At 49.9% G+C, this 13,067-nt stretch overlaps 1 protein-coding gene across 1 annotated transcript; it reads right to left on the bottom strand.

The window, feature by feature from the left end:
* Positions 1–343: 343 nt before the first annotated feature.
* LOC134349966 (neuronal acetylcholine receptor subunit alpha-10-like) lies at positions 344–12,771 on the bottom strand (the record flags this gene model as incomplete). The annotated part of the gene is made up of 4 exons (XM_063054918.1): positions 344–906; positions 2,340–2,869; positions 6,449–6,603; positions 12,622–12,771. Coding segments are annotated over 4 exons (1,398 nt in total), but the record flags the coding sequence as incomplete, so codon positions are not given.
* Between the last annotated feature and the right edge of the window lie 296 nt (positions 12,772–13,067).

The following is a 13,067-nucleotide window of genomic DNA, read 5'->3' as shown; positions in this document are numbered from 1 at the left end:
GTTCCAAACCTCTGCCTTTAAATTCTACCTAGGGAGCTAGCATAACTGTAATGTGATTGGAGGAAAATATGGGGTGTTGTGAGGGGTAGGTTATTTTATGAGTGGTGGGTGTGTGGAACACACTGCTGGGGCTGGTGGTGGAGTCAGGTACATTCGGGACATTGAAGAGACTCTTAGATAGGCACATGGATGATTGAGAAACGGAGGCTATGTGGGAGGGAAGGGGTAGATTGATCTTGGAGTAGGTTAACGGATCAGCACAACATTGTGGGCTGAAGGGCCTGTACTGTACTTTTCTGTGAGCTGTAGACTACAATCAAACTACAGCCATTGTACAGTTGTTCTACAGCGCCTGGGCGGTGATGACAACACTCATCATGGTGAGCATCAGAACGAAGATCCAGGTGAAGAGACGGTCGATCACTCTGCTGGCCCTCCTCCACTCGGCCAGCAGCCGCTGCGTTTTCCTCCGCCGGCGGACACGACTGGCGATGACCTCCACGTCCCTGACCAGCTGCCGCCAGTGGTGGGGGCAGCCTCCAGCACCAAACCTCCACTGACCCTCCTCCCCATTCGCAGCGAGAAGAGAGTGGGTGGGGCTGACCACTCCCTCAGGTTCCTCCTCTTCCTCCTCTTGCCCCTCGCTGAGGCTCGGCTCCTCCACTTCTCCCAGCAGTCGATGTCCACCAGCGGCCAGGCTCCCCTGGGTTCCGGACTCTGCGTCCCGTCCACACCGCTCACCCAGCTCATAGACGGAAAGGAAGCGGGCCATGTGTCCCAGGATAAGCACCTTGGCCCAGCGGGGAACTGGCTTTGCCTCAGCACCACAGTACTGTATGTTCATGATCAGCACCGTCAACGCAGTGGAGGTAGTCATCATGGTCATCGTGGCAATGTAGTACTTTCCTACAACAACAGGGAGAGAGTGGCTGGTTACTCCACGTGGGCTCGGACATTGTGCTGGTGGGCTTTAGGATGCGATTTGGGTTCAGTATTGGGGGTTGGTGTTTGGGCAAGGGGATTGGGAATTGGAGGTTGAGTTGGGTGTTGAGGGTTGGATGGGGATCTGGAGTTGGCTGAGAGGATGGATTGGGTTTTGGGTTGTGTTAGGATTGGATTGGTGTTTGTCTTATTGGTTAGGGTTCAGTTTGGGGGTTAGAGGCTGGGTTGGGAGTTTGGGTAGGGAGATTGGGGATGGGGGATGAGAGTTTTTGGATTCTATTGAGGGTTGGATGTGGGCTTGGGTTGAGATTGGGCTTTGGGTTGTGTCTTGGGGATTGGGTTAGGGTTTGGCTGGGGTATTAGTGGTTGTGTTGGGTTTTGAATGTTTGGTGGGTGTGGGTTCAGGGTTGAGATTGGATTGAATTGGGATTTGGTTTGATGGTTACAGTTTGGGTTGGGGGTTAGAGGTTGGGAGATTGGGTGGGGAATTGGGGATGGGGATGAGAATTGCTCAGTGTTGGTTGTGTTGAGGATTAGAAGTTGTGTTGGGATTGGGGTTGAAATTGAGTTTTGTCTTGGGGATTGGGATTAGTGTTGAGTTGAACACTGAGTGGGCTGTAGGCTTTGGGGATGAGCTGGGATTGGGTTGGGGTTTGTGTTGGGAGGTTGGGTGTGGGGATTGGTACTGGAAGATGAGAGATGGGTGTCAGGTTGGGACTGGAGGTTTCGGTTGGTGGTTGTGTTTATGGGTCGGGCTATGGATTTGGGGTTTATGTTTACATTTGTGTTGGGGGTTGGGACTGGGTTTGAGGGTTGGGATCAGACAGAAAGTGGACACGGCATGGACTGTGACCATGGGGGTGTCCAAAGCCCCATGACCCCAGCCGTAACCCCGGCCCAGTTAGCCTGGACATGACCTTGCACTGACCCTCAACATGACCCTAAGCGAGACACCAACTTTTTAACCCCGGATATGACCCCGTGACTCCACAGTACTCGCTGGAGGTTAGAAGAATGGGAGGGGGGGGGTCCAATTGAAACCTATTGAAGGCCCTTGATAGAGTGGATATGGAGAGGATGTTTCAGATAGAGGGGGAGTCTAGGACCAGACGGCACGGCCTCGGAAAAGAGGGGTGTTCAATTCGAGCAGAGATGAGGAGGAATTTCTTTAGCCAAAGGTTAGTGAAATGTGGAATTCAGACGGCTGCAGAGGCAAAGCCATTGGGTATATTTAAAGCAGAAGTTGATTAATCACAGGGCGTCAAAGGGGAGAATACAGCAGAATGTGGTTGAGAGGGAAAATAAATCAGCCATGAGCAGATTTGATGGGCTGAATGGCCTAATTCTATTCCTATGTCTCATGGACACAACCTCACACCGACGCTGGTGGGACTCACCAAGGAGCGGTGGGTTCTCGGCTGGGGGTGTAATCTCGGCTACCATCAACTGGAAGACAGTCAGGGCAAGGAGCAGGGAGACGCCCAGCGAGACCTTCTCTCCGGAGGCTGCAGGCAGCTGAAAGGCGAGGGGGGTGAGGGCGGAGAGGAGGACGCAGGGTAGCAGCAGGTTGTGCAGGTAGAAGGCGGGCCGGCGGCGAAGCACCAGCACGAAGGTGAGGTCGGTGTACGGCTCCGAGCAGCAGCCGTATTGAGTGAGCCGCCGGCCAGCCGGCAGGTCCAGCACCTCCCACTCGACGTGGCCCACGAAATCCGAAAGCAGCCCCGTGGCCCCCGCCGGCCACAGGTCCAGCTGCCGCCCGCCATACGTCCACGAGCCGAAGGTCAGCGGGCAGCGCTGTGCGTCCAGCGGGAAGGAGGTGACGTCCAGTTGGCAGGAGGTGCGGGCGATGGCCGGCGAGTCCCAGGTCACCAGGCCGTCGTATCGGACCACCGCGTTCGTGTCTGCCGGGCTGGTGAACCGGTCAGCGCTGGAGAGAGAGGGGAGGGAGGGAGAGGAATGAGAAGGGGGGAAGGTAGGAATGAGGAGGATGAAAGGGGTAGGAGAGGGAATGGGGGAGGGAGGAGATAATGAGGGGTCAATGAGAGGGGAGGGAGGGAGGGGGGATGGAGGAGAAGCAACAGGGAATAAAGGGGATAGATGGGGGAATGAGGGAGATGGAGGTGGAATGAGGGGGATGTAGGGAGGGATGTGGGGGGTGGAGGGGGAATGGGAAGGTGGAATGAGGGAAGTAGGGAGGAATGAGGAGGTTGGAGGGGAGGGAGGATGAGGGAGATGGAGAGTGTGGGAGCAATGGGGAGGGTGAAGGGAATGAAGGGGAGGACCGAATGAAGAGGATGGAGTGTGGAATGAGGGGAAGGGGTGGAGGGTGGAATGAGGGGGTGAGGAAGGAGGAGAGGGGAGAGGGAGGAGGGGTGCATGGTGTAGTGGGTGGAGAGAGGAGGGGAAGAGTGTGGGGAAGGGGAGGGAGAGGAAGAAGTGGGGAGGGAGGGGAGGAATGGGGAAGGAGGGGAGGAGTGGGGGAGGGAGGGGAGGGGAGGGAAGGGGGAAGGGGAGGATTGGGGAAGGGAGGAGGGATATGGGATGAATAAGGGGGAAGGAGGGGAGGAGTGGAAAAGGGGAGGGAGGAATCAGGACGGGGAGTGAGGGGAGGAATGGGGAAGGGGAGGGAGGGGTGGAATTGGGAAGGAGAGACAGTGGAGGAATGGAGAAGGTGGAGGGAAGGGAGGAATATGGAAGGGGAGGGGAGGAATGGGGTAGGAGGAGGGGAGGGTGGAATGGGAAGACGGAGGGAGGAATGGGAAGGGGGTGGGGAGAAGAGGGTTGGGTGAGTAATGCAGGGTGGGAGGAGAATTCAACAGAAGAGAACATAGAATAGTACAGCACAGTACAGGCCCTTCGGCCCACAATGTTGTGCCGACCCGCAAACCCTGCCTCCCATATACCTGTCTAGTAGTCTCTTAAACTTCACTAGTGTATCTGCCTCCACCACTGACTCAGGCAGTGCATTCCACGCACCAACCACTCTCTGAGTAAAAAACCTTCCTCTAATATCCCCCTTCAACTTCCCACCCCTTACCTTAAAGCCATGTCCTCTTGTATTGAGCAGTGGTGCCCTGGGGAAGAGGTGCTGGATATCCACTCTATCTATTCCTCTTATTATCTTGTACACCTCTATCATGTCTCCTCTCATCCTCCTTCTCTCCAAAGAGTAAAGCCCTAGCTCCCTTAATCTCTGATCATAATGCATACTTTCTAAACCAGGCAGCATCCTGGTAAATCTCCTTTGTACCCTTTCCAATACTTCCACATCCTTCCTATAGTGAGGTGACCAGAACTGAACGCAGTACTCCAAGTGTGGCCTAACCAGAGTTTTATAGAGCTGCATCATTACATCGCGACTCTTAAACTCTATCCCTCGACTTATGAAAGCTAACACCCCATAAGCTTTCTTAACTACCCTATCCACCTGTGAGGCAACTTTCAGGGATCTGTGGACATGTACCCCCAGATCCCTCTGCTCCTCCACACTACCAAGTATCCTGTCATTTACTTTGTACTCTGCCTTGGAGTTTGTCCTTCCAAAGTGTACCACCTCACACTTCTCCGGGTTGAACTCCATCTGCCACTTCTCAGCCCACTTCTGCATCCTATCAATGTCTCTCTGCAATCTTTGACAATCCTCTACACTATCTACAACACCACCAACCTTTGTGTCGTCTGCAAACTTGCCCACCCACCCTTCTACCCCAACATCCAGGTCATTAATAGAAATCACGAAAAGTAGAGGTCCCAGAACAGATCCTTGTGGGACACCACTAGTCACAATCCTCCAATCTGAATGTACTCCCTCCACCACCACCCTCTGCCTTCTGCAGGCAAGCCAATTCTGAATCCACCTGGCCAAACTTCCCTGGATCCCATGCCTTCTAACTTTCTGAATAAGCCTACTGTGTGGAACCTTGTCAACTGCAGATACACTGCACAGCAAGTGTCCCTCCTAGTTCAGGGGGCTTCTGCACTTTGTCCTAGGATGGGAGCAAAAGTTTGTTCTCCTCTCAAGGTTTGGTGCCTGGGTTAAGACTGCCATTGACTGCATGCATCCATGTTCACCCACCGCTCGGACCAGGCAACGACGTTGCAGAACCCCCCAGTAGTGTGAAAGGAACTCTGGCGATGCTGGAGTTTTAACTAAAACCAGGATGAGGGAGCATATCTCTCCCGTCCTAGCCACTCTGCATTGGCTTCCTGTGTCTTTTAGAATTGATTTTAGAGTTCCCTTACCTGTTTTTAAAGCTCTCAGTAGCCTGGGAGCGGAGTACATCACAGAACCGTTTTTCATTTTATAATCCTGCTCGAGCTGCACCATCTCTTAAATTCAAACAATCTCCCTCAAAAGATCATTGGCAGGTCAGCTATTCTGAACTACACTCCTAAACTGGAACTCAATGTCTAAAACTATAAGGGATGCAGACTCTGTTAACACCAGCTACAAGACCTATTTATTTATCCTTACTTTTAACAAACATCTCTTTGTCTTTTCCCAGTGCAAAGTGCTTTGAACAGCATCACCTGCATGGAAAGTGCTCGATAAATAAGTGGTTATGATTACTAACTGGTCCCGTGATCTGACCCGCACCTCCCTCAATGGTAGAAGGAGGGGCAATCCCAGTGCTCCCCCCACCCCGACCTGACGATGGCTGCTGTCACTGTTTTCAGGAGTCAGGGTGGGGAGGGTCTTGTTGCTTCACACCGCCAGGCACCCAGGTTCAATCCCACTGTCTGTGCAGAGGTTGCGTGTTCTCCCCATGACTGTGTGGGTCTCCCCAGGCACAACAGTGTGCTGGGTCGATCGGTTAATACGGGCTGGCGTAATTTTAAGGTGATTGGTAGTGTAGAGATTAGCGCAATGCTATTACAGTGCGGGACATCGGAGTTCAATTCTGCTGCTGGCTGGAAGGAGTTTCTACGTTCCCCCCGCCCCCCGGAATGTGCAGGTTACCTCCAGGTGCCCCTGTTTCCTCCCATTGCCCAAAGGCTTACTGGTTAGTAGGTCAGTGTAAATTGTCCTGTGCTTCGGCTGGGGTTAAATCTGCGGGTCGTTGCACTGAAGGGGCCCGTTCTGCACTGTATCTCTACATAAAAATAAGCACATTGGGGAACGTCTGGTAGCTTTTTCTAGAGAGCGGTGGGTGTGTGGAACGCCCAGCTAGGAGTGATGGTAGAGACAGGTACATTAGGGACGTTTAAGAGCCTCTCAGATAGGAGATGGAGAAATGGAGGGTTATGTGGGACGGAAGGGAAAGTTTGATCTTAGATAAGCAAATGGATGATAGAAAACTGCAGGGCTATGTGGGAGGGAGGGGGTAGATCAATCTTGGAGTAGGTTAGAAGGCTGGCACTACATTGTGAGCTGAAGGGCCTGTATTATGCCATACTGTTTTACGTAATGAAAGGTTAGATGTGGAAAGAGCAGTGGATGTTGTCTATTTGGACTTTAGCAAGGACTTTGACAAGCTCCTCCACGATGGCCAGAATAGAGCCTCACCTGTTGTAGAGGACTATATCTGGTCTCCACAGATAACTGCTGGGCACACGTATGTTGTCCAGGCCACCGTAGTCCTCCTTGTTCCAACGGCAGAAGGCATCTCTCCATACCTGTCTGGTCCACAGGTAGGTGGTTAGCTCCTGGTTTCTTTCATCCTGAAAGGTAACTCCTGTAAGTCCACGATGACCACAGAAGGGAAGTGGGATAGATGTGCTGAGGGGAGAGGACCCTCAGCAACAAGTATACCGCATTGGATACTGTTGGGGGGGATGACTTACCTGGGACTAGCTGCAGTAGCCGGATCTCTGGCACTGAGTCTGGTTCTGCAGTGCAGAAGGGAGGCTGGAAAAAGAGGAGAGCGGTAGTGATAGGGGACTCGATAGTTAGAGATACAGATAGGAGGTTCTGTGGTCGTGACAGAGAATCCAGGATGGTTTATTGCCTCCCGGGTGCCAGGGTCAAGGATGTCTCTGATCGATTGCATGACATTTTGAAGTGGGAGGGTGACCAGCCAGATGTCGTGGTGCACATAGGCACCAATGACATAGCAAGGAAGAGTGAAGAGGTCCTGGACAGTGAGTATAGAGAGCTTGGTAGGAAGTTGAAAAGCAGGACCTCGAGGGTGGTAATCTCAGGATTGCTACCTGTGCTACGTGCCAGTGAGGGTAGGAATAGGATGCTCTGGAGGAGGAACAAGTGGCTGAGGAACTGGTGTAGGGGGCAGGGTTTCAGATTTCAGGATCATTGGGACCTCTTCTGGGGCAGGTGGGACCTGTACAAGAGAGACGGGTTACACTTGAACCACAGGGGGACCAATATCCTTTCAGGGAGGTTTGCTAGTGCTATTGGGGAGGCTTTAAACTAGATTTGCAGGGGGATGGGAACCAGAGTGCCAGAGCTGACAGTGTGGCTGGGGTGAAAATAAATGATATTGAAAGTTTAAGCAAATCCGCTGATAGAAAGGTTGTGAGTGGTGGTAAAAATCTTCTGAGGTGTATATATTTCAATGCTAGGAGTATTGCGGGAAAGGCAGACGAGTTGAGGGCGTGGATTGACACGTGGAATTATGATGTTGTAGCAATTAGTGAAACTTGGCTACAGGAGGGGCAGGACTGGCAGCTTAATATTCCAGGGTTCTGATGTTTCGGATGTGATCGAGGCAGAGGAATGAAAGGTGGGGGAGTAGCATTGCATGTTAGGGAAAATATTACAGCAGTGCTCAGGCAGGACAGATTAGAGGGCTTGTCTACTGAGTCCTTATGGGTGGAGCTGAGAAACAGGAAAGGTATGGCCACATTAGTGGGATTGTATTACAGACCACCCAATAGTCATCGAGAATTGGAAGAGCAAATCTGCAGAGAGATAGCAGACAACTGCAGGAAACATAAAGTTGTGGTGGTAGGGGATTTTAATTTTCCATACATTGATTGGGACTCCCATACTGTTAGGGGTCTAGATGGTTTAGAGTTTGTAAACTGTGTTCAGGAAAGTTTTCTAAATCAGTATATAGAGGGACCAACTAGAGGGGATGCAATATTGGATCTCCTGTTAGGAAACGAATTAGAAGTGACAGAAGTCTGTGTAAGGGAGCACTTTGGTTCCAGTGATCATAACACCATTAGTTTCAGTTTGATCATGGACAAGGATAGATCTGGTCCTAGGGTTGAGGTTCTGAACTGGAAGAAGGCCAAATTTGAAGAAATGAGAAAGGATCTAAAAAGCGTGGATTGGGACAGGTTGTTCTCTAGCAGAGATGTGATTGGTAGGTGGGAAGCCTTCAAAGGGGAAATTTTGAGAGTGCAGAGTTTGTATGTTCCTGTCAGGATTAAAGGCAAATTGAATAGGAATAAGGAACCTTGGTTCTAAAGGGATATTGCAACTCTGATAAAGAAAAAGAGGGAGTTGTATGAAATGTATAGGAAACAGGGGGTAAATCAGGTGCTTGAGGAGTATAAGAAGTGCAAGAAAATACTTAAGAAAGAAATCAGGAGGGCTAAAAGAAGACATGAGGTTGCCTTGGCAGTCAAAGTGAAGGATAATCCAAAGAGCTTTTACAGATATATTAAGAGCAAAAGGATTGTAAGGGATAAAATTGGTCCTCTTGAAGATCAGAGTGGTTGGCTTTGTGCGGAACCAAAGGAAATGGGGGAGATCTTAAATAGGTTTTTTGCATCTGTATTTACTAAGGAAGCTGGCATGAAATCTATGGAATTGAGGGAATCAAGTAGTGAGACCATGGCAACTGTACAGATTGAAAAGGAGGAGGTGCTTGCTGTCTTGAGGAAAATTAAAGTGGATAAATCCCCGGGACCTGACAGGGTGTTCCCTCGGACCTTGAAGGAGACTAGTGTTGAAATTGCGGGGGCCCTGGCAGAAATATTTAAAATGTCGCTGTCTACGGGTGAAATGCCGGAGGATTGGAGAGTGGCTCATGTTGTTCCATTGTTTAAAAAAGGATCGAAAAGTAATCCGGGAAATTATAGGCCGGTGAGTTTAACGTCAGTAGTAGGTAAGTTATTGGAGGGAGGACTAAGAGACAGAATCTACAAGCATTTGGATAGACAGGGGCTTATTAGGGAGAGTCAACATGGCTTTGTGCGTGGTAGGTCATGTTTGACCAATCTATTGGAGTTTTTCGAGGAGGTTACCAGGAAAGTGGATGAAGGGAAGGCAGTGGATATTGTCTACATGGACTTCAGTAAGGCCTTTGACAAGGTCCCGCATGGGAGGTTAGTTAGGAAAATTCAGTCGCTAGGTATACATGGAGAGGTGGTAAATTGGATTGGACATTGACTCGATGGAAGAAGCCAGAGAGTGGTGGTAGAAAATTGCTTCTCTGAGTGGAGGCCTGTGACTAGTGGTGTGCCACAGGGATCAGTGCTGGGTCCATTGTTATTTGTCATCTATATCAATGATCTGGATGATAATGTGGTAAATTGGATCAGCAAGTTTGCTGATGATACAAAGATTGGAGGTGTAGTAGACAGTGAGGAAGGTTTTCAGAGCCTGCAGAGGGACTTGGACCAGCTGGAGAAATGGGCTGAAAAATGGCAGATGGAGTTTAATACTGACAAGTGTGAGGTATTGCACGTTGGAAGGACAAACCAAGGTAGAACATACAGGGTTAATGGTAAGGCACTGAGGAGTGCAGTGCAACAGAGGGATCTGGGAATACAGATACAAAATTCCCTAAAAGTGTTATCACAGGTAGATAGGGTCGTAAAGAGAGCTTTTGGTACATTGGCCTTTATTAATCGAAGTATTGAGTATAAGAGCTGGAATGTTATGATGAGGTTGTATAAGGCATTGGTGAGGCCGAATCTGGAGTATTGTGTTCAGTTTTGGTCACCAAATTACAGGAAGGATATAAATAAGGTTGAAAGAGTGCAGAGGAGGTTTACAAGGATGTTGCCGGGACTTGAGAAACTCAGTTACAGAGAAAGGTTGAATAGGTTAGGACTTTATTCCCTGGAGCGTAGAAGATTGAGGGGAGATTTGATAGAGGTATATAAAATTATGATGGGTATAGATAGAGTGAATGCAAGCAGACTTTTTCCACTGAGGCAAGGGGAGAAAAAAACCAGAGGACATGGGCTAAGGGTGAGGGGGGAAAAGTTTAAAGGGAACATTAGTGGGGGCTTCTTCACACAGAGAGTGGTGGGAGTATGGAATGAGCTGCCAGACGAGGTGGTAAATGCGGGTTCTTTTTTAACATTTAAGAATAAATTGGACAGATACATGGATGGGAGGTGTATGGAGGGATATGGTCCGTCTGCAGGTCAGTGGGACTAGGCAGAAAATGGTTCGGCACAGCCAAGAAGAGCCAAAGGGCCTGTTTCTGTGCTGTAGTTTCTATGGTTCTGTGGTTCTATGGAGTGAAGCAGGAACAAGGGAAGAGAAAGGATTCAGCAATGGAGATGTTCAGCCCTTAACTATCCAAGCCTCTTCCCCCCAGGTATCTATCGAAATGCCTCCTGAATGAAGGACATGGAAGTTTTAAAGAGGGTGCAGAGGAGATTTACCAGGACGCTGCCTGGATTCGAGAGCATGTCTTATGAGGAAAGATTGAGCAAGCTGGGGCTTTTCTGTTTAGAGTGAAGGAGGATGAGAGGTGACTTGATTGAGGTGTACAAGATGATAAGAGGCATTGATAGAGTGGGCAGCCAGAGATCTTTTCCCAGGGTGGAAATGGCTAATAAGAGGGGGCATAATTTTAAGGTGATTGGTGGAAAGTAGGCGGAGGGGGATGGAGTAGGTTTTCTTTTCACACAGAGAGTGGAGCAAGGTGGAGGGTAATAGGTCCTTGATTCATCAGAATGTGAAGGTTACGGGGAGAAGGCAAGGCAATGGGGTTGTGATGGAAATGGATCAGCCATGATGAAACGGTGGGGCAAACTCAATCTGCCGAATGCTCTAATTCTGCTTCCATGTTTGATGGTCTCATGGTGGGTGTGTGGAACTCACTGTCAGGGGTGGTGGTAGAGGCAGATACATTAGGGACGTTTAAAAGACTGTTAGATGGGCACATGGATGATAGAAACATGGAGGGTTATGTGGGAGGGAAGTGGTAGATTGATCTTAGAGTGGGTTAAAAGGTCGGCACAACACGAGGCTGACATTGTGTTCTGCTAAAGTCACTATTGCTGAAGATTTTTTGCTCGCCCTGCTATGGGAAGGACATTATCCGGCTGGAGAGGGCGAGGGAGAGAGTTTCAAGGGTGCAGCCTGGACTAGAGGGCCTGAGTTATAGGGAGAGATTACCCACAATGGAGCTTTATTCCCTGGAGCAGAGGAGAATTGCCTTCAAGAGGACCACACCTTGTAGGGTTTGGAGGCTTGCACCCCTCAATAACTTGGTGAGATATGTTGGTTGGAGTTAGGGCTTTATGCTTTGGCTCTTGTTAGGGTCACCCATGCCAAACAGGTCAAAGGGTAGAGGCCAGACTCAGAGCGGTCCACCGGTGCTCCAGGTTCGGGGGTTCAGCTCAGGATTAACGGCCCTGACTGGTCAAACACAACTGCTACAGAAACAGCAATGAAGAATCCTTCTGTACAGATGGAGGAGGACCTTCATTGCGGCCCAAATCACCGGTGTAAATTAGTACAGGAGAATTGAGGGTTGACCTCAGGAGTTTATAAAATCATGAGGATAAGAGGAGAGAGAATTAGAAGAGACCTGGCAGGTAACATCTTTACACAGAGGGCAGTGAATGGCCAGAGGATGTGGTCGAGTTGGATACAATTACAACGTAGAACAGTACAGGCGCTTCAGCCCACAATGTTGTGCTGACATTTTAACCAAGATTTATTTAATCCTTCCCTCCCACATAGTCTTCCATTTTTCCCACCATCCACATGCCTCTCTGAGAGTCTCTGAAATATCCCTAATGTGTCTGAGAGCAACATACAAAATGCTCTAGGAACTCAGCAGGTCAGGCAGCATCTATGGAGAGGAATAAACAGTCGATGTTTTGGGCCAAAACCCTTCATCAGGATTCATCAATACCTATCTAAAAATTTCTTAAATGCTCCTAAAATATCTGTCTCAACTACCACCGTTTGCAACGTATTTCTCCTCAGTAAACACCAAAGAGAAGTATTTGATAAAAATCCCACCCTGTGGCTCAAGATATAGTCAACCCTGCTGATCTCCAAAGGGGGTCCCTATTCTCTCCCTAGCTGCCCTTTTAATATAACCATAGAACTTCTTGGGATTTTCCTCAATCCTACCTTCCATATCTCCCTTGTACCTGCTCTTTGCCTTCCTGATTTCCATCTTAAGAGTATTTCTAATCATTTCACAGTCATCAAGGGATGTTAAGGGATTGTTTTCAATAATGGATGAGTCTAGGACCAAAGGGTACAGCCTCCGAATAGAAGGACATCCATTTAGAACAGAGATGAGGAGGAATTTCTTTAGCCAGAGGGTGGTAAACCTGTGGAATTCAGTGCCACAGACAGCTGTGGAGTTCAAGTCACTGAATGTATTTAAAGTGGAGGTTGATGGCATCAAAAGTTAAGGGGAGAAGGGAGGAGAAAGGGGTTCAGAGGATAATAAATCAGCCATGATGGAATGATAGAGCAGACTCGATGAGCGGAATGGCCTAATCCTGCTACTCGATCTCTGGGATTTGCCCGATGCCTCTCCGCCCGCCCCCCGTGAGTGAACCTACCACGTCGATGATCTGGAAGAGGGTGACCTGCAGGGTCACGTTGAGGACCTGGTCTGTGTCTGACACCGGTCTCAGGACCTTGGAGTAATTGGCCCAAAGGTCCCGGAGCAGTCGTCGGGCGATCCTGCCGCTGGCTGGCTGGGTGCCTGGAGGGAGGGTGGGAGTGGCAGGTTACTGATACACTCTCTCCAATGGGTGCTCTCATCAGGGGCAGGGAGGGAGTGAGGGAAAGGGAGGAGCGAGTGAGGGTAAGGGAAGAGAGGGGGAGGGGAGAGAGAGGGTAAGGGGAAAGGGGGAGAGAGGGGGGATTGGGGAAAGAGGAGGGAGGAAAGGATAGGGGAGAGGGGGATTGGAGAAAGGGGAAGGGGATGGGGAAAGGGGAGGGGGAGAGAGGGGGAGGGGAGAGGAGGACTGGAGAAAGAGGAAAGGGAGAGCAGGAGAGAGAG

The sequence above is a fragment of the Mobula hypostoma genome, chromosome 7 (assembly GCF_963921235.1).
Source record: "Mobula hypostoma chromosome 7, sMobHyp1.1, whole genome shotgun sequence".
Classification (NCBI taxonomy): domain Eukaryota; kingdom Metazoa; phylum Chordata; class Chondrichthyes; order Myliobatiformes; family Myliobatidae; genus Mobula; species Mobula hypostoma.
The sequence above is the reverse complement of the archived record's forward strand: the minus strand, read 5'-3'. Positions and strand labels throughout refer to the sequence as shown.